The sequence below is a fragment of the Psittacula echo genome (genome assembly GCF_963264785.1).
Source record: "Psittacula echo genome assembly, chromosome: 3".
NCBI lineage: Eukaryota > Metazoa > Chordata > Aves > Psittaciformes > Psittacidae > Psittacula > Psittacula echo.
In genome coordinates this window covers 83,105,162-83,127,681 of record NC_137736.1, presented here as the reverse complement: position 1 = coordinate 83,127,681, position 22,520 = coordinate 83,105,162, and the positions used below count along the sequence as shown (strand labels likewise).

At 44.0% G+C, this 22,520-nt stretch overlaps 1 protein-coding gene across 18 annotated transcripts in view; it reads right to left on the bottom strand.

Annotated features, from left to right (window-relative positions):
* Positions 1–22,309, bottom strand: part of MYCBP2 (MYC binding protein 2) — a 191,338-nt gene extending 169,029 nt beyond the window's left edge. For 17 of the 18 annotated variants that reach the window (XM_080612121.1, XM_080612132.1, XM_080612134.1 and 14 more), the window contains exon 1: positions 21,647–22,309. In XM_080612121.1, coding sequence (XP_080468247.1) covers positions 21,647–21,936 — 290 coding nt within the window. In that variant the 5' untranslated portion in view covers positions 21,937–22,309. Of the gene's footprint in view, positions 1–20,987; positions 21,030–21,646 lie in introns of those variants that run through there. The other variant, XM_080612126.1, reaches the window with a different exon arrangement.
* Between the last annotated feature and the right edge of the window lie 211 nt (positions 22,310–22,520).

The window sequence follows — 22,520 nt, the reverse complement described above, 5'->3', positions numbered from 1 at the left end:
AACCTACAATACTACATAACCCTTACAAGAGAACAATGTATGAAAACCACTCCACCACATTTAAAATGTATAAAACAAGCCAGCCACTTGAACTGATCCACACTTTCTTGGGATATAATCAGTGTCCAAGACATGCACAGCAAAGAACATGTTTACATGCAATAACCAAAAGTCTCTCTGTGTAGATGGATCCATATGGACACTGAATACAGAACCTTTAACAACACTTCTCCAAACTTCAGTGGCACAGGACATTTGTGCATGTCCCCAGGAAATCTAAAATATAATGTGGCAAGAGAAGGGTACTCCAGAATCATTAAAAACAGTGTCTAGAAAGGCCCCCAAAAAGCCAGTCTTTCCATTCCCTGGTCCAGCACAGGACTAGTCAAATTCTACTTCATTCTTTACAGGCATTTTCCCTGTGGAGATATTAAACACTGCTAATGATCACACTTTCCACCGTGTCCTCAACAATCCTACTAGAAAGCTCTTTGTGAGGGCTTTTCTAAATTGTTCTTACGGCAACAAAATGCCTCTCTCTCTCTCTCTCTCCCTATATATATATATTTATATATATATATATATATGTATCTTCACTGTAGAAAAATCAGTTTATTTCCCTCCTTTTCTATAACTTTCTTTTTCAGGTCTGAGGAAAAATAAGTCAATTAAGCAGTCTCAGTTCCTTCAGCCTAAACCACAAATCATTTACATCACTGATGTCTAATTTCACTATTCTCTTATACTCGTACTTAGTCCTTCTTGTTGAGGGAAGGGGGAGGGAGGGCTGAAAGAGAGAGAGACAGAGAGACAGAGAAAATAAGTGCCACAATCCTGAAGAGCAAATAAAAGGTCAGTAATTAATTAAAGTTTCCTACACAAAAGAATCCCTCTCATGCATTTTGAGGGGAGAAAAAAAAGGAAAATATCTGAAACACTCCAACAGCATGACACTGCTAAATCACATGCACTTTATAATTCTATACAATGTGTACAAGCTGTCATGAGGAACTTCTACCTCACCTTTTATTCAATGTTGTTTTTACATTTGTGTTTGTTAGTTAGGTTTGGGGTTTTGAGGCTGGTTTGGGGGGGGTGTTTGGCTTTTTGTTGGCTGGATTTTTGTCTGGTTTTGAAGCTAAGCATTTGCTGAGGTTATTACTCCAGTATATCTGTAGTGTTTCCTAGTTTTGCATCTTCTATGAACTTTTTCAGCTACAATCTCAATTTGCACACTGGAATTGTTAGTGATGAAGACTAACAGTTCAGGACCTAGGACAGATCCAGATGCAGAACATGAGTTACTGCCTCTTTTGTGCTTTCCTGTACAGCCCCTTGACAGCTCTTTCCAGAGTACCCCTCCAGGGTGGTCTTATATGCAGTTTTAAATCCGCCTTACAGTAGTTCCAGCTAGAACAGGGGTGGCAAAATTGATAGGTGGAAGGCAACACACCCCAAAATTCCACTGTTCTAGAGTAACTTCAGTCCTTCTTTACTCATTTTTTAGTCACACACTGTTTACCAACTTATGAATTCTCCAAGGTAATAATTCTCCCAATAGCTTTGAAATTGCCTCAGTCAATTTTTCCAGCCACTCTAAGGGGGAATTTCATCATACTTATGAAAATACATAACTGTTCTTTCTCTATTCTTGCCTTCATCACTGCAATTGTTTTAACTTATAATAAGGCAGAGCTACTTTTTCTATCAGATCTGCCATCAGACTTTTCAGCCATGCACAAAACCAGGAGGTACTCTCCTGATGAACTACTACAAAGTGCATTTTGCATTTTTTCCTTATCTTCTGTAAGCAGGTAACTATCTGACACATGATCACATAGATGAAGGGTAGAGAGACATTAAAGCAATTACATTCTCTGCTGGGCTTCCCTATTTCCCATGCCATTTACTCCATCCTCCAAAATGCTCCAAAACATATGTTAATTTGTAATCTAGCTTCAAGGCATCTTAATATCAAATACAATAACGGAGAACCATAGTTGATAAGTACCAGTGCACATGTCAGCAAGAGACTTACTACTCACTGTCTCGTTGCTACAGAAGCTCAGCTGTAAGGACTTCAAAATATAAGAAAGGGAATGCTAAAGAAAAAAGTGTTATCAGGGCTGATCAGAAGAACTGAAGAAATGTCAAAATTGAGGGAGGGACCATATTATTGCAAGAAATAAGTTGCTTTATAATTCCTGGCTCACATGAGGGAGTTGACAATGATAAGAAACAAAACAAAGGAAGCAGGTAGAGCTTTAATGGCCGAATCAAAAGCTAGAGAAGAGGTTTTATGACCAGATAACTAAATGGCAAGAAAAATGTGTGGAATCTGGATGTTGGCAAGGAGATGGAAAGGTACCAGTGACAAAATGCAAACACTGAATATGGCTATAAAACAAAGTTGCTGCTTTTCTTGCATAGTCCCTATTTTGGTACCTCTCCATATTTACAGAAGCTACAATCTTCACAGCCTTACTTCTATGAACTGGGAGAATGCTTTTTCTTGAAAGCAACTACTTCTCTTAAAAGCCCCTATATGTAAAACCTCCTGCATTTAGCTATGCATTGAGTATCCTTCCAATGAAAATCCTCGTTCATTTCTCCAGCCTCAATGTGATTTCTTCGCTGTTATTTCAGCTGTCAAGAATTCAAAGTATGTACAATGAGAAACTGCCTCACAACACGCCTCATAAAGCAACTCAAAGTAAACAACTCACATAATCAAAACACTATATGCCTTCTACAAAGTTGGCATACAGAATGTATCACTTAAGGGTAGGCACTTTAAGATTACATTTATAACGGTAAAATCAGAGATATTCAGAAAATGGCTCAAATACTAAGTCCAATCTATCCAACTAAAGTTTTAATTCTGCCCTTAGCTCATTTGTAGGTTACTCCATCTAACTCCATTTAACACAAATATATCAATCAATGTGAAAGTGGTTCAAGTCAACTGGACCCAGCAATGTTTCATGTTTAGAGGCTACCCTAAAGTACCCTAAGACCAAACTTTCCTAAGTCTTTCCTTGCTTTACTTTTTGTCTTTACAGATACCTCCCTCTGATGACTAAGTAGCCACAGGTAATCATTCCTTTTACAGCTGAAATATGCAACATGCTTTCAAACATAGGGAGACAGTGTCAGAAGACTGCAAGAATAAAGAAGGAAAATAAATACCACTCAAATAACTTCAATCTCTTCTTGTCCTGATAAACTAAACGCCTGCTTACAGACAATAGTTCCAAAAGCCTTTTAATGCTTCATTTCTCATATCACCCACAATACTACCTATCAAGTTTCCAAAAGGACTTGCCACGATATGATTGACAGGAAACACAATACACAAATACAAACGGAAATGTGGCACACAAATACGTATCACAAATACACAAACTCAGTGTAATGCAAAACTAAGTATTAGCGAGCTTTATGAAATATACATGCATAAAAAGTATATATCATGCCATACATCCAAAATTTTACCTTACAAATTACAAATAGAAATAGAAAAAACCTGAAGAATTTCTGAAGAAATACACTCATCTAAATCTTTTCACTGTAACTTGGCAACAAAATCTACAGAACTCTTCAGAAAAAAAAAAAAACCAACACCTTTTCCTAATACTGGTTAGTATCTCTGGGTTTTAGAATATCTCTGGATTGCTCTGTGAAGCAACTGATGAAAAATACCTCCATGAAGAAGTGGTTTGACCTTCCTTTGCTCTTTGCTGTGGTCAGGGTAGGAAAAGTAACAGTTACTGCTTCTGCCACAATGACAGCAAAAGCAGCTCAGTTACATGGCAGTTGGCTCGCAGACCATATTTTTGCCTGTTGTGATACAGAAGTCTGAATATGACGTTTGCTGGCAAAACAAAACAAAAAAAAAAAAAGTGGAAGACAAGCTGCAGAAGAAGAAAGCTAAGACTTCTGCAGGAATAACCCCAAACTGGGGACTAACTGACACTACATACTCACCACTACCTCAAGACCTTAAAACAGCTTAAAATGCTCCAAGTAATAGAATCATAGAATAGACTCATAGAATTGGTTGGAAAGGACCTTAAGATCATCTAGTTCCAACCCCCCTGCCATGGGCAGGGACACCTCACACTAAACCATGTCATCCAGGGCACTGTCCAACCTGGCCTTGAACACCACCAGGAATGGAGCATTCACAACCTCCCTGGGCAACCCATTCCAGTGCCTCACCACCCTCTCAGTAAAGAATTTCTTCCTTAGATCCAATCTAAACTTCCCCTGTTCAAGTTTGAACCCATTACCCCTTGTCCTGTCACTACAGTCCCTAATGAAGAGTCCCTCCCCAGCAGCCCTATAGTCCCCCTTCAGATACTGGAAGGCTGCTATGAGGTCTCCATGCAGCCTTCTCTTCTCCACGCTCAACAGCCCCAACTTTCTCAGCCTGTCTTCATACGGGAGGTGCTCCAGTCCCCTGATCATCCTCGTGGCCCTCCTCTGGACTTGTTCCAACAGTTCCATGTCCTTTTTATGTGGAGGACACCAGAACTGCACACAATGCTCCAAATGAGGTCTCATGAGAGCAGAGTAGAGGGGCAGGATCATCTCCTTCGACCTGCTGGTCACGCTCCTCTTGATGCAGCCCAGGATACGGTTGGCTTTCTGGGCTGCGAGCGCACACTGAAGCCGGCTCATGTTCATTTTCTCATCGACCAACACCCCCAAGTCCTTCTCCGCAGGGCTGCTCTGAATCTCTTCTCTACCCAACCTGTAGCTGTGCCTGGGATTGCTCCGACCCAGGTGTAGGACCTTGCACTTGGCATGGTTAAACTTCATCAGGTTGGCATCAGCCCACCTCACAAGCGTGTCGAGGTCCCTCTGGATGGCACTCCTTCCCTCCAGCGTATCAACTGAACCACACAGCTTGGTGTCATCGGCAAACTGCTGAGGGCACACTCAATCCCACTGTCCATGTCACAGACAAAGATGTTGAACAAGACCGGTCCCAACACCGATCCCTGAGGGACACCACTCATTACCGGTCTCCAGCCGGACATCGAGCCATTGACCACAACTCTTTGCATGCGGCCATCCAGCCAGCTCTTTATCCACCGAATGGTCCACCCATCAAATTGATGTCTCTCCAATTTAGAGACAAGGATGTCATGTGGGACAGTGTCAAAGGCTTTGCACAAGTCCAGATAGACGACGTCAACTGCTCTACCCCTGTCCATCAGTTCCGTAGCCCCATCCTAGAAGGCCACCAAATTGGTCAGGCAGGATTTCCCCTTAGTGAAGCCATGCTGGCTGTCACCAACCACCTCCTTGTTCTTCATGTGCCTTAGCATGCCTTCCAGGAGAATCTGCTCCAAGATTTTGCCAGGCACAGAGGTGAGACTGACTGGTCTGTAATTCCCTGCGTCATCCATTTGCCCCTTCTTGAAAATGGGGGTTATATTTCCCTTCTTCCAGTCGTTGGGAACTTCACCTGACTGCCATAATTTTTCAAATATGATGGCCGGTGGCTTAGCAACTTCATTCACCAGCTCCTTCAGGACCCGCGGATGGATTTCATCAGGTCCCATGGACTTGTGTACGTTTAGGTTTTTAAGACGGTCCCAAACCAGATCCTCTCCTACAGTGGGCCTAAGGTCTTCATTCTCACAGTCCCTGCGTCTGCCTTCCAAGACTTGGGTCAGAGCCTTTGCCAGTGAAGACCGAGGCAAAGAAGTCATTAAGAACCTCAGCCTTCTCCAAATCCTGAGTAGCCAGTTCTCCCGAAAGTTTCTGGAGGGGGCCTACGTTGTCCCTAGTCTGCCTTTTATTTGCTACGTACCTAGAGAATCCCTTCCTGTTATCCTTAACATCCCTAGCCAAGTTTAATTCTAACTGGGTCTTAGCTTCCAGAACAGCATCCCTGGATTCTTCCCAGGCCGCCTGTCCTTGCTTCCACCTTTAGGAGCCTCTTTTTTCCTTTGAATTTTCCTCAGCAGCTCCTTATCCATCCAAGGAGGTCTCCTGGCCCTCCTGCTGCACTTCCTTCTAGTCGGGACGCAAGGCTCCTGAGCTTGTAGCAGGTGATCCTCGAATATCAACCAACAGCCTTGGGCCCCCTGCCCTCTAGGGCTATATCCCATGGAACCTTACTAAGCAGGTTCCTGAAGTAATAAATTACTTACATTTAGATCACATTACCATGCAGCTCTTCCTAAAAGAATGTTAGCACAAACATGTAGTTTAAACTTATTTAAAACTGCAAGTGTCACTACTCTTCAGTTCCCCTCATATTCCCTTCACTTATGTTGAGCTACAGCATAGAAGTTCAACGTATATTTCTGTAAATATATTACAAAAAGAGAAGGCTAAGGTAAATCTCTATCCTTTATTGGGTACAGGCGAAAAGAATGTCAAAAAGCTAAGGAAAAGGGTGAAGTATTCAATGCCTTCTTTGCCTCAGTCCTTAATAGTAAGACGAGCTGCTCTCTGGGTACCCAGCCCCCTGAGCTGGAAGACAGAAAGAATGAAGCCCCCATAATCTGAGAGGAAATGGTCAACTACCTGCTACACCACTTAAACACACACAGGTCTATGGGGCCGGATGGGATCCACTCAAGGATACTGAGGGAGACTGGCAGAAGTGCTCACCAAGCCACTTTCAGCCATTTATCAGCAGTTCTGGCTAAAAGGGGAGGTCCCAGGTGACTGGAGGTTAGCAAATGTGATACCCATCTACAAGAAGGGCTGGAAGGAATAACCAGGAAACTCCAGGCCTGTCAATCTGACCTCAGTGCTGGCGAAGGTTATGAAGCAAATCATCTTGAGTGCCATCACACAGCACGTATCAAGCCCAGTCAGCATGGGTTTATGAAAGGCAGGTCCTGCTTCACTAACCTGATCTCCTTCTATGACAAGATAACCTACTTAGTGGATGAAGCAAAGGCTATGGATGTTAGTTACCTAGACTTTAGTAAAGCCTTTCACACCATTTCCCACAGCATTCTCCTGGAGAAACTGGCTGTTCATGGCTTGGACAGGTAAACTCTTCACTAGGTTAAAAACTGGCTGGATGGCAGAGCCCAAAGGGTAGTGGTGAGCGGAGCAAGATGCAACTGGTGGCTGGTCACAAGTGGTTCCCCAGGGCTCAGTATTAGGGCCAGTTCAGTGTAACAACTTTATCAATGATCTGGGTAAGGGGATCGAGTGCACCCTGATTAAGTTTGCAGAAGACACCATACTGGGCAGGAGTGGCATCAAGACACTGCTTGAGGGTAGGAAGGCTCTGCAGAGGGATCAGGAAAGGCTGGACCAATGGGCCAAGGGCAACTGTATGAGATTCAGCAAGGTAAGCCCTGGGTCCAGCACTTCAGTCAAAGCAACCCCATGCAATGCTACAGGCTTGGGGAAGAGTGCCTGGAAAGCTGCCTGCCAGAAGAAGACATGGAGTGCTGGTTGACAGGCACTGAACATGAGCCAGCTTGCGCTCAGGCAGCCAGTAAGGCCAAGAGCATCCTGGCCTGTATCAGAAATAGTGTGGCCAGCAGGACAAGGGCCTGTACCCAGCAGTGGTGAGGCCACACCTCAAATATTGTTGTCCTGGGTTCAGCAGTAGCAGTCACTTTTCTCCTTCTTAGTAACTGGTGCAGTGCTGTGGTTTTGACTTTCAGCCTGCGAACAGCGCTGATAACACCAATGTTTATAGTTGCTGCTCAGTAATGCTTACTCTGACCAAGGACCTTCTGAGTCTCATGCTCTGCCAGGGAGGAAGGGAAGCCAGGAGAAAGCAGAGACAGAATACCTGACCCAAACTAGCCAAAGAGGTATTCCATACCACAGCACATCATGCCTACTATATAAACTGGGGGCAGTTACCCGGACGGGCTAGATCACTGCTTGGGTTGGGCTGAGTATCGGTCAGCAGGTGGTGAGCGGTTGTATTCTCTTCCCTTGTTATTTTCGTTATCATTATTATTATTGGTGGTAGCAGTAGTGATTTGTGTTATACCTTAGTTACTGGACTGTTCTTATCTCAACCCATGGGAGTTACATTCTTTTGATTCTCCTCTCCATCCCTCTGGGAGCAGGGGGAGGAAGAGGGGAGACTGAGCGAGCGGTTGCGTGGTTCTGGGTTGCTGGGTGGGCTTAAACCACAACAATTATGTTCATTTCACTACAAGAAAAACATTGAGGTGCTGAAACATGACCAAAGAAGGTCAACAAAGCTGGTGAAGGGTCTGGAGAATAAGTCCTGTGAGGAGTGACTGACAGAACTGGGCTGTTTATACTCTGGAGAAAAGGAGGCTGAGGAAAGACCTCTCTACGACTACCTGAAAGGAGTAGAGAGGACTCCGTCTCTTCTCCCAAGTAAGAAGCTACAGGAAAAGAGGAAATAGCCTCAAGCTGTGCTAAGGGAGGTGTAGATTTGACATTAGGGAAAATTTCTTCACTGAAAGGGTTGTCAGGCATTGGAAGAAGCTGCCCAGGGAAATGATTGCGTCCCCATCCCTGGAAGTATTTAAAAGATGCATAGATGTGGCACCTAGGGTCATGGGTTTAGTGGTGGACTTGGCAGTGCTAGGTTTATAGTTGGACTCAATCTTAAAGGTCCTTTCCAACCTAAATGATCCCATGATTCTATGTTTCCAGTAACGAGGATCACATCTTGCAACGCACCTCTGCTGCAAGAATTGATTGTTCGGCACTGTGTATTTGTTCCCTGTGACACCTCCTGTAAGAAGACAAATAAACCTCATATAGATCCTTTTTCCTTATGCCCTATTTTTCTAAGAATTACAGAATCATTTAGGTTAGATAGGAGCTTTTCAGGTAAGACTTATCTCACTGTGAGGGTGACTGAGCACTGGCACAGGTTGCCCAGCAAGGTTCTGGAGTCTCCAGCCTTGGTGATATTCAAAGCCATCTGGACATGGTCCTGTGCCACCGGCTCCAGGTGGCTCTCCTTGAGTAGGGGCAGTGGACTACTGGGAGTACTTTTACTTTTCATCAAGGGCTACAGATTTTTTTTAACTCAGCAGTGAGAATCACTGAAGAAGAAAACAGCTCAGCTTGACAGGCAGATCTCAAAAACACTACCAGAGAGCACAATAAATTTCGTTCCCAAATAATAAAATCTTGGTATTTTTGATTGTCAACAATGACAATATTAACCTTAGATAATCTCAACTATTTAAAATTACTAATAACATCTTCATTTAGTAAGCCTAAGATCTGAAGCTTGAGGAACTCAGATTTTTAGTAAAGAGGGCAATAGCTCAACAGTCTAACAGTCATGTGTATGCCCTCCAAACCATTATCAGCTTATGCACTATCTTCTTTGAATTACTAAACAAGCATTCTGACTGAATATCTATCTAGGCCAATATAAAAGGAAAGTCATGGCACTTCAGCAGTATATCTACAAATGGAAAAAACATCAAAATCCTGTCACCTAAATCCACAAATCGGAGTAAGGAACATCTTAATCCAATTAAGACAGGCTCAGAGAAAAACAAAGGCAGACTAGTAGGACACTCATAGTTTCTTTTCTGTAGTTATCTGATGTTTATTATTTGCTGCATTGTCACCTATGAAATTAGATCTGCAAGAACACATGCAAGGAAAACATTCAACTCCATTTTTCCAGTGTAAAGTACTTCTGTATCTCTTACGCTTAAAACATTTTTAGGACTCTTGATTAAAAAAATAATACAAAATAAAATAAAAAAGAAAAGAAAAAAAAAAGGTCATATAACCATAGCAAATATGACAATATCCACACCTTTGGCCACTTTCCTGTCTGAACACAAGCACCAAAACCAAAATGCATACAACGATATCCAACAGAATCACAGCAGCAGAGTTTTAATTTAGGGAATATGCTCTATGAAGTTTAGGGAGAAAGGTACTTGTTCAGAAAGGCACATTACCAGTGGTTAATGACAGTATAACTTCCTTAGAGTGACTACTGTTGCAAGTACACCAAATCAATCCTACTTTTTCTCCACCGAATCACAGAAGATGCAACCACGTAGTGCAAACAGGAAACTCACATGTACAGCTGTCAATGGTCTACCCTGTATAACAGTATACTCTAGAAATAAAATGGGATAGAGAATTGGTTGGTTTGAAAAGAAACAGAATAGAGACATGACTACTCTGAAAAAATGCAGGCATAATGAAGACGTATGAGCATATCCGTTAGAAAGAATAACACATTGGCTAGTGGGAAAGGCAAAACCAGTTAAGAGGTGAGTCATAAGTAACCCTACACATAATTCATAGAATCATAGAATCATAGAATAGTTAGGGTTGGAAAGGACCTTAAGATCATCTAGTTCCAACCCCCCTGCCATGGGCAGGGACACCTCACACTAAACCATGCCACCCAAGGCCTCATCCAACCTGGCCTTGAACACCACCAAGGATGGAGCATTCACAACCTCCCGGTGCAACCCATTCCAGTGCCTCACCACCCTCACAGGAAAGAGTTTCTTCCTTAGATCCAATCTAAACTTCCCCTGTTCAAGTTTGAACCCGTTACCCCTTGTCCTGTCACTACAGTCCCTAATTAAGAGTCCTTCCCCAGCATCCCTATAGCCCCCCTTTCAGATACTGGAAGGCTGCTATGAGGTCTCCACGCAGCCTTCTCTTCTCCACGCTCAACAGCCCCAACTTTCTCAGTCTGTCTTCAGACGGGAGATGCTCCAGTCCCCTGATCATCCTTGTGGCCCTCCTCTGGACTTGTTCCAACAGTTCCATGTCCTTTTTATGTTGAGGACACAATCAAGAAAGAGGAGGCCGAAATAATAAAAACAGGAGAATAAGGTATTTATTTAATAACAAGCTTATCTCAACGTAATATAAATGACTGGCTGCAGATCTGTATAAAGACAGTTGTCCTAAGGGCTCAGCAACAGAAAAGATGAGTGATGTTTATCAACTGCAACAAGGAGAACACTGGAGAAGTGAAAAGCTCAGGGTTGGACCTTATTAGGATCAAAACTCTTAGCTAGACATCTCTCCAGATTGACAAGAGAGCATGACCAAGATAATCTAACTACTATAGCACCTGTGAATTTAAGCTGCAAACAATAGACTTATACTTTTTGAACTTAACTTACATTCTCTTTGTAATGACTTTGGCTAGAATAAAGTTAATTTTCTTCAGAGTAGCCTGTATGGTGCTTGTATGTTTTGGATTTGTGATGGAAACAAGTGCTGGTAATACACCTATGTTTCAGCTGTTGCTGAACAGTACTTACAGACAGTCAAGAACTTTTCAGCTCCTCACCCCACCCACCAGTGAGTAGGCTGGGGGTGCGCAAGAAGTTGGAAAACAGCCAGGACAGCTGACCACAGGGATATCCCGTACTATGTGATATTATGCTCAGCAATAAAAGCTGCAGGGAAGGAGGAGAAAGGGGGCAACATTCAGAGTTTTGGGGCTTACAAGTAACCACTATGCACAATGGAGCCCTGCTTTCCTGGAGATGGCTAAACATCAGCCAGCCAATGGGAAGTGGTGAATGAATTCCTTATTTTGCTTTGCTTGTGCACATAGCTTTCGCTTAACCTATTAAACCACCTTTATCTCAACCCACGAGTTTTCGCACGTTCATCCCTTCAATATTCATCTCCATGCCACTGCGGGGGGTGAGTGACAGAGCAGCTGTGTGGTGCTGAGCTGGCTACTGGGGTTAAACTACAACACCCTGTCACAGAATTGATAAGGTATTTTCCAAGAGTTCAAAAGCCTGAGTTCAAAAACCATTACCTCAGACAATCATGCATGGGAAGGTGAGTCAAGGAAAGCTAAGGGAAGAAACTGAAAATAAGGAATAGTACCAATCTAACTAGAGGACTCCAGTTTTACATGGGAACAAAGAAGCTGTATTTTTGTTTCTTTTCTAAGGTGTACACATCCTCAGAGTATTCTCAGACCAAAGCAGTCATAGATATACTAGATGCAAAGAAAGAAGTTTCACTCAGCTATAGTAATAAAAACTAATTAAGTCCATCAACACATTCATCAGTCTGAAGGGATGCAGTGAACTATTTACTATAAAGTATTTTCAAAAAAACCAAAAAACAAAAACAAAAAAACAAACAAACAAAAAAAAAAAACAGAGGAAAAAAACGCAAAACAAAACCACATTAACGTATGAAAGATTAAATCTAAATATACAGAAACCATATACCTTCATTTAGCCACTTATGGCACACAGAGCCATTCTCCTGTGCCAGTTTCCAGTATTCATCCCTTGGAGGGGCACAACAGTAAGAATTAGATGAGAAAGACCACTGGGAAAGATTAGCTGTGACAGAGCCTACTTACAATATAAAAAGTTTAGTTACTTGGCTACTATTCCAATCAGCACACCTCAGTGTGAAGCAGTGTTTATGGCAAGCAAGGTAAGAAAGCAGAAGACAAAAATAAAACCGTGTGTTTAAGAGATGCTGAAAGGGGGTGGCTTCCAAAGTAAACGAAGGACATGGAAAACAGTTCGCACAAAGTACTTTAGTACCAAACACTGTACTGCTGTCATATGTGCTTCACATAACATATGCCATATATCTTTAAATTACGGGTTTGGTGAAATGTACATAGTCATACATCAGAGAAGAATTTACTCAAGAAATACCTTCAAAATATTTTGGGCACAAGGAAGATCATAATATGGGAGGAAAAACAAAATCAACACTCCACAACTGATGGCGAACATGGCAGAAACACAAATTCAACATCAAGTTTTTAAGAAGCACATTTACTGCATTTAACACAGCTAGCACTGAGGAATGGTAACTTCTTAAATTGGTCCAGCTCCCATCTAACTGATTATATTTGCTACCTAAAAGACTATCAGCATGCCAGAGCAGATAGCATAATTGGAACTGAAACTTCAACTGGTATTTCCTCTTTTTTAAAAAAAGACAAAAAGCTGTCCTGGGTTCAGCAGTAGCAGTCAGTTTTTCTCCTTCTTAGTAGCTGGTGCAGCACTGTGGTTTTGACTTTCAGCCTGGGAACAAAGCTGATAACACCGATGTTTAGACTGACCAAGGACTTTGAGAGTCTCATGCTCTGCCAGGGAGGAGGAGAAGCTGGGAGGAAGCAGGGACAGGACACCTGACCCAAACTAGCCAAAGAGGTATTCCATACCACAGCACGTAATGCCCAGGAGGTAGAACTGAGAGTTCCCGGAAGGGCTGGATCACTGCGGGGTGGGGGTGAGGCACCGGTTGGTGAGCGGTTGTATTCTCTTCCTTGTTATTTCCTTTATCATTATTACTATTAGTGGTAGCAGTAGTGATTTGTGTTATACCTTAGTTATTAAACTGTTCTTATCTCAACCCGTGGGAGTTGCGTTCTTTTGATTCTCCTCCCTGTCCCTCCAGGAGCGGAGGGAAGAAAGGTGGGGGGGGGGAAGTGGACTTCGTGGCTCTGATTTATGGCCTGGGCTTAAACCACGACAAAAGCACACCCAAAAAACCCCACCACAAACCTACGACATAAAAGAGAAAAAACCAAGTAGAACATGCACACTGTTTTTACATCAGTACCTGTAAGAATCCCAGGGACACACAGATTAGAAAGTCTGAAGATGGTTGAGAACAGGAAATCAGACTTTATATTAAAAGAGGCAACAGAGCTCACACATCTTTAAAAAAATGGAAGCAAAGTCTAATTTCAGTTAAGCAAAAATAACTGATTATTTCTCAAATTGCCAGCTGTAGCCATTTTGAAATAAATTAGAACAAATGAATCAGCCACTGCTTAAAATATTAAGCAGAATTAACCACCATTGTTGCAAATCTAATACGCTGATTCCTTTCCAGTCACACTTAGCAGTTATATTGACTTATGTTTTCATATTAAAATTCTACATTCTTGTGAACTTCAGCAGAACATTCAGGCAATGTTTACCCATTCCAAATGGAAGAGAATTCATCATCCACACAAAAAACACCCACGAAACTCGAGCAAAGACCTCATATGAATCATAAAATCATAGAATAGTTAGGGTTGGAAAGGACCTTAAGATCATCTAGTTCCAACCCCCCTGCCATGGGCAGGGACACCTCACACTAAACCATGTCATCCAGGGCACTGTCCAACCTGGCCTTGAACACCATCAGGAATGGAGCATTCACAACTTCCCTGGGCAACCCATTCCAGTGCCTCACCACCCTCACAGTAAAGAGCTCCTTCCTTAGATCCAATCTAAACTTCCCCTGTTCAAGTTTGAACCCGTTACCCCTTGTCCTGTCACTATAGTCCCTAATGAAGAGTCCCTCCCCAGCATCCTTAAAGGCCACCTTCAGATACTGGAAGGCTGCTATGAGGTCTCCACGCAGCCTTCTCTTCTCCACGCTCAACAGCCCCAACTTTCTCAGCCTGTCTTCATACAGGAGGTGCTCCAGTCCCCTGATCATCCTTGTGGCCCTCCTCTGGACTTGTTCCAACAGTTCCATGTCCTTTTTATGTTGAGGACACCAGAACTGCACACAATACTCCAAGTGAGGTCTCACGAGAGCAGAGTAGAGGGGCAGGATCATCTTCTTCAACCTGCTGGTCACGCTCCTTTTGATGCAGCCCAGGATACAGTTGGCTTTCTGGGCTGCGAGCGCACACTGAAGCCGGCTCTTGTTCATTTTCTCATCGACCAATACCCCCAAGTCCTTCTCTGCAGGGCTACTCTGAATCTCTTCTCTAAATATGGAAGTATTTACTGAGAGTATATGTCCTGGTTTAGCAGTAGCAGTCATTTTTTCTCCTTCTTAGTAGCTGGTGCAGCGCTGTGGTTTTGACTTTTGGCCTGGGAATAATACTGATAAAGCCAATGGTTTTGGTTGCTGGTTAGAATGTTTACCCTGATCAAGGACTTTGTGAGTCTCATGCTCTGCCAGGGAGGAGGGGAAGCCAGGAGGAAGCAGGGACAGGGCACCTGACCCAAACTAGCCAAAGAGGTATTCCATACCACAGCACGTCATGCCCAGGATGTAGAACTGAGAGTCCCCAGAAGGGCTGGATCTCTGCGGGGTGGGGGCGAGGTACCGGTCGGTGAGCGGTTGTATTCTCTTGCCTTGTTACTTCCTTTATCATTAGTATTATTGGTGGTAGCAGTAGTGATTTGGGTTATACCTTAGTTACTAAACTGTTCTTATCTCAACCTGTGGGAGTTGCATTCATTTGATTCTCCTCCCCGTCCCTCCAGGAGCGGAGGGAAGAAAGGTGGTGGTGGTGGGGAAATAGACTGCACGGTTCTCATTTACGGCCTGGGCTTAAATCATGACAGTATAAGACTAATACCTGAGCCAGGTATGTTGCCACTGTTACGATCTTTGCCATTGCATAGATGCCAAGACCTACAATCATACTCCCACAAGTATTTTCATCAGCAAACCCCAATCTTAAATTCAGAAACGATAAATTATTTTAAAAGTTTAAAACACATTAAGTATGGTAGATCCACAAAAGTAGCAACAATATCAAGAGATCACCAAATATCAAGAATTAACCCAGCAATAAAGGGGAATTATGTATGGCCTTACCTATGCTTGAAAAGCATATACAAGAATGCAAAAACTCAAGAGCGGGTAATGAGAACTGAAAAAGAGGCAATAATCTGCTGTCATTAGTATTTACTTTAATAAAAAGACACTTCCCACAACAATTACTATATGAACATTAAAAAGGCTTAACTCATAATGACCAAAATATTACAGCTAAATAATTAGGTATCCAATACAAATGATGCAGTAGCAAACTGGCTATGTGGAGAACATGTCAATCTACAGAAGATATCTGGCAGTACAAACACTGTAGCTGCTGCTACTTGCTGACACACTCTCACACAAGTACACTCCCGTAGCTAAAAAAATACAGTATTAACAGTTTTTTTGTAACAGTTTGGCCTATAACTGAACTTTTAACTGAAGAGCAAAAGGTTCCACATGGTATTATTTCATAATCCAAAACAAATAACAAGAAAAAAAATGATCACACAATGTGATTCTGACACATGCAGTAATTCTTTTCCAAACTACGCATCTTCCTTCCAAATGAAGAAGCAGAGGATGCATGACTGCAAAAGACAAGGGTGTCTTTTAGCACCACTTGGCTTCAAAGGCTGCTTCAGCCCCTATTTTTGTGAAAAGAAAATGCGTTTTTATCAGCTCCCAAAATGAATATTCTTATGGATTTCAGGGTGGATTGGGATTTTTTTATTTTTCTAATAGTTTATAGAAATTATATTACTTTTACACATGCACAAATAAACATTTTAAGACTCTCAACATATTATTACCTTCTTTTCAGGTTCTACACAAATACAAACCATGTTAGACTAAGTGACTACTACAGATTTTTAGAAGAACTACTACCATGTGAAACTGTTTTCCTTACCAGAATATAAGGTAAAGATGATAAGTAAAAATAGCTAATCCCTAAAAAACAATAGCATAATACAGTATTAAAACACTATTATATTTACAGAATCCCAGAATGGCTGGGGTTGTAAAGGACCTTAAGATTATCTACTTCCAACCCCATGGGCAGAAACACCTTCCACTAGACCAAGCTGCTCAAAGCCCCATCCAATCTGGCCTATTAGCTGCAACCTATATATCGCAGCTAAAAAGCCTACAGCAGACAGCAACTCCTACCAGCTTTTCTAATGCACAGGTTAACATAGAGATTCCACAGCACATTGTTTTTCCATCGAAATGAAATTTTAAGTTTACATAAAGGCAAACTTTTGTTTCAGTACAATGGCATTTACAAAACATGAACTGAAAAACAGGTGAGACTAGAGCAATAGACTAGACTAGAATATTTCAGTTGGAATGGAACTACGGAGAAAACCTTTTTACACAAATAAGCAGGAAAATGTTGTATCTAATGCATTTGTTATGACTTTATTTATACAATCTTATTTTCTATCAAATGAATGTTTCCAAACTTTCTTCAATTACAATTTCATTTTAAAAAAGCATCAAATCTCAACCAGAAAACAGCTTACAGCTTTTGTGAAGGCTTTATATCTGAAGAAATTAAGGTTTTCAAGTGTGCATATAATCAAAATAACAAATTTCACATATCTAAATCTGTTAAACTCGGCTTCTACAAATTCTGCAATAACTTGGCAGTACAAGGGTAAAGTGTTTCAGTAGCATTTCTCCAATAAATTTTGAAAAATATACACTTAAAACATCACAGGGCCGAATAAGCACTGCATTACTAAGCAAAAGAAGGGGCATAAGAGAAGACTTTGTGTCAACTTGGAAAAGCCTATTAACTAACACCTAATGATCATTTTTCTCCAGCGGATGCATAATTTACTACTATGAGTGTGGATGAGCTGGCCTACTTCCAAAAATTTCTTTTATCATCCAGAAAGAATCAGCTTAAAATGAGAGAAAGTTGGCTGCCTCTTCTTCAGCCAAAATGGCTGGAAAAAAAAGAGCCATCTGATTTCTGGTTAACAGCAGAAATCTTAAGATTCCAGTCATCACTCAAATGTTCCTTGATCTCAACAAAGGATGGGGTATCAACATATTGACTCCACACTTCCAGGGATGCGGCATCCACAGCCTCTTTGGGCACCCTATTCCAGTGTTTCCCCTCTGCAACCTTAATATTATTCAGTAAATACTGCTACATCTCTGATACCTAATGTTACTACAGAAATCCAGATACAGTCTTCAAATTTTTATTTCTATCTCTATTTGACAAAAAGTCTCATAGAACACACTTAGCCTAACTGATACTTCTGGCAGTACATGCATAGGTAAAAGAAGAGTAAAGAAACTGACAGTTCAGGGAAAATCCCAAGATCCACAATTAGTAAGAGCAGCAATTCAGCTGGATAGCAATGTTTGTTAGGATAAGTTATACAACAGAAAAAATGTATCTGAAGACAACAGAATGTTAAAATTGTATAATTAAGTACCTTACTGTGAATACCTTATTTAGCAAATGCAAAGTTTCAGGACTGAAAGTAGTTATCAACTTACATTACTTCAGTACCAGAGCAGACTTCCCATTTTGTCCACTCAGAATCCAGCGTATGAGACCACACTCCAACAACATGAAGTTTTTACTTGCCCTCTGAAGCTCATACTTCCTACTAGTGTTTTACAGACTTTTATATCTACATTAACCATTATACCATTGCTAGTCATTTTCATATTTTTCAGTAGACACAAAGCAGAGACTACAAATTAGGCACACTCACAGTTGACTTATCTTCCAAACTAACCTTGACAAGTAAATTTCCCAGTGCTAGTAGTACCATAACAGATTTTTAATATTGTTATCTGAGCAAAGACAGTTGCTTTAATTTGCGATTAAATTGTAGAACTAGGCAATTTTATGAAAGGAAACAGAAAAAGCATTAGGCTGGCACTAGTGTTAAATCCAGCAGTTTCCGCTACCACCTCTGTACATAGATCTTTGCGCAACCCTTCACCTCACACTGTCACAAGCACAACCACAAGGTGAGCCAGATCAGGGAATTAGTCTGGATTACAATAACCCACTTTTACCAAGTTAATTTTAACCCAGACCAAGTCTCTAATCTGCTAGTGCGAGAGACTAGAGACTATATAAATAATTATGTCAACATGGCAGGAGGAACAAGCACACTAACTGAACAGTCCCCTTTGGAGACTGAAGGGTTCACAACACTGCAGCCAGTACTACATGAGGAAATGCAAAGCACTGCTTCTTCTGTTTCAAAGCCAATTATTGCATCCTACTCAACGTATGATATTCATCACTTCCAGATGACAGTCAGCACAAACACCTTGCAAATGTGATTGTCTGAAATTCACAAGTGAGATTACAATCTCCACAATGTTTCATTTTCTTGTCTACATACAAACATTTGCAAATTGCACTCTAGTTCTTCATAAACATTAAAGTCAGGTTTGGAATAAAAGCATTCACTGAGGCAAGTATTGGTGACACCATGTGAAGTGCAGAGTACAATTTTGCAGGCTTGAATCAATAATTCTTTTGAAATTGACATATAGCAAGTAGGCTGCACTATCATTCTTCAAATTAGTCTTCTTGGAGCACAGGAAGAAGTGTATTAATGTCCATAAGCCAATCCATTTAGTTTTTTAAATACTTAAAGATATTTTTTAAATACTTAAAGATATTTTTGTAGTCACAAACACTTATTGACAGATTAGGAGGCTTCAGATTTTCCACATTTTCTCTTATAAACTGTATTATCTTATCCTTCAATTAATTTATCTGGCACTGTTATCTACTGTAGCAATTAAATGCAGTCACAAATCACTTTAAAGCATCGCTTTAGAAAATGTTTGGGATTTTTACCATGTTTGTCCAAAAACATTTTTGACCATCTCTGCTCAAGACAACCAGGTGGCTGAAGTTCTCAAACCTTCAACTGCAGTACTTTGACACTAATATGGAAAAAGGGTGGTGATCATGAGCAGTACCTTGGCTGCAATCAGTCTGATACATGAGATGCTACGGGTGAGTACCACAATATAGCTGGCAACCAGACTATCATTAAACATCCTCCCCTCAGAAGTCATACAGTACACATTGGTTGTATTCACTAGTATTAACTAGCTGTCATTTACTTGTAAATAGCTTAACATAACATGTTTTCTCCATATGAAGAGTCTGGCTTCTTTGAATGGTTCCAAGATGACTAAGTGTAGCCCTCAAAAATAAAGACATACATTAACTGCAAATATTACTGTTTCTTTTAACTGGCATTCTCCTAAGAATCTGCTAATAAAAAACAGAACACAAAAGAATGAATTTATGGTACCTTGGAATTAATTCTGTTAATTCTTTTAAGAATGCAAGTTAAAAGAAACATTAACACTTACATCCACCTAAAGCTAGTATTTTCTACAACTGTAAATACAAGAAATACCAGCTTAATTATCTTGAAACTGAAAAACATGGAGGGCAGAACAAAGTCAAGACTACAGCTTTAATGCAGACACGTTAAGGCAAAATTCAGATAAATATCTGAATACCATGGAGCAATAGCATAGCTGATCTCCTTGCATTGAGTAGTTCCCTTACAATTAGCACTTGGAGACCCAGGATCAAATGATACAAAGCTCAAAAGCAGGAAGAAAAGATTTAAAGGAAAAAGCATGAGCACTGAACTAAGGAATATATGCGGTAAGAAAACACACAGGTCTACATAGGGAAAAAAAGAACTATAGTTTCTCTGTCATACATCCTGTACTCAGTAATTGCAAAGATGTCAAATGCCAGTGTCAACAGTCCGCGTGTGCCATATGCAAATTGGGAAAGTTATGTTATTCTTTCAGCTTCTTATGTTAACACCACTCCCAGGCATAGACTTTTGGGGCGGAAGGAGAGGAGATAAGCCCTGCTGTTCCAGTCAGACTGAAAAAAAAACTAAAGCGAAGACGCGAAGCACCTAGTGCTTTACAACCATTTACAAAGTTAAAACAACGCTGACTCAAAGCTCTACCGCGATTTGGCCACTCACATCACAGCTCAAGCCCGGCAGAGGCCGAGAACACAGGAAGGTGCAGGTTTCGTGTCATCCGCATCCTCACCACCACCTCTGGAGGGAAACAATGGGGAGCGCCCCGGCACCTAAGGGAGGCCGGCCCCTCGCCCCCCTCATCCAGACCGGCCCCGGCCGGTCACACCCCGCCCTCGCCTCCGCCGCTCGGTCTCCAGGCCGGGGCGGGGGCCGCGGGTAACGGCAACACTCGCCACTGCTCACAGCTCTGAGGAGAGGGAGGCGAGGGCACCCCGGGCGAAGACCGGGAGGCGCAACAGGCACCCTGCTGCGGCCTAGGGACAGAGCCCGAGAGCCAACTGGCAGGACCGGCGGGACAGGGAGTCCCGAGGGGCACCATCCGCCGGAGGGACCCGGGCACACCCCTCACACCACCCCCCGAGAGCGCTGCCCAGGGCTCAGCCACCCCACAGTTACCGAGGCCGCGTTCAAGGTGGCAGAGAAAGAGATTACCGAAAGTGGCGGAAAAATAAAGCAGGGCAGGCAAAGGCTGCTCCGACATACGGCAAGCACTAAGGTCCCTCTCTCGGGCGGCCCCGCCAGCGGGTGCCCTCAGCAGAAAACACGGGGATCAGCTCGTTCCAGTGGCACCACAGGCCGCGGCCAGAGCGAGATCTCAACATGAACACCATGAGTGAGGAAACGCTCCATCCCCTGAGGCGGCCACGGGAGGACGAGGGGAGCGGGGCTTTACATCGCTCCCCCCCGACACAAGGGCGCGGCGGAGGCCCCGGCCTCCGAACTGGGGGAGGGGAGCGGACACAGGTAACCACCACCACACACCCTCCCGGCCGCCCCGGCCCCCAGGCAAAGAGGGTGTCAGCGCCATCTGTACGATAACGCCGGCCAAGCTAGCGTCCGGGCCCGGTGGCACCTGGGCAGCCACCGCGTTACATCACCGCCCCCTCCGTCCCTCGGGGCCCGGCGGCGGCCACATGGCAGAGGCAGCGGGGTTAGCCGCGGGAGGAGGGAGAAATAAGGAGGGTGGCTGCGGGGAGAACGGTGCACTCACGGGACCGGGAGAAGGGCCGCTCCCAGCCAGCGATGGGAGGGGTGGTGGCGGCTACCGAGGACTGCCCGTCTCGCCCAGGAGGGAGCTCGGCGCGCGTTACCTGCCCGGGTGGCTCCCCAGTTCCCGATCGCTCAGAGCCGCCGTGTAAATCTTCCGGTATCTGTCGGCCAGGGCCTTCCCGGAGAGCAGCAGCTGGTAGCGGCTCCGGCAGCCCAGCGATGGCGCCGCCAGCGCGCCAGGCAGGGCTCCCAGCCCGCCGGCTGAGCCCTCTTCGGGACCCATGGACCCCGCCGGTCCGGAGCCGCTGGAAAGGAAGAAGAAGCCGCCCTCGGCCCCGGTGCAAGCGGCGGCGGCTCCCGCAGAGGCGGCGGCGGCGGCTGCAGCGCTCATCCCCCTCCCCGCCCGCCCCCTACTGGCTGCGCTGCCTCCCGGCGCGGCGCGGACACAGGCGGCTCCCGCCGCCTTCACCGCCGGGGCCCAGCCATGGGGAGGCCGCAACAGCCGCCGCCGCCGCCCTCGGCGGTGCACATCCACCCGGGCTGGGGCCGGGGGGTGCGGGAACACCCCTCTCCTCCTCTCAAGCGGCGGCTCGGAGCTCCGGCTGCCCGCCCGCTCGCCTTCCGCCCTGAGCGCAGCGCCGGCTGCCGCACCGAGCTCTGGGCAAGACCGTGCCCCGCCAGGAAGCGAGCTGGTGGACGGAGCAGTTCGCTTCCCCCTTCCCGCTACGGGGATGTGGGGAGTTGGGGGGTGGAGGCCACCGGCTGCCGCGTCCCCCCCAGTTTCGCCTCAGCAGCGCCACCGCCCTCTCTCCGCACAGCCGCGCCGGCCCCGCCTTCCGCCCGCCTCCCCCCGCGGCCAGCCCGGCCCCAGGCCGCATGCGCCACCCACGCCCGGCCCTTGCGCGGCTCCCGGGAAATCCGGGGATAAGCGGGATCTCGCACCTGTGTCAAGGGGTGGTAGGCGGAAAGGTCTCT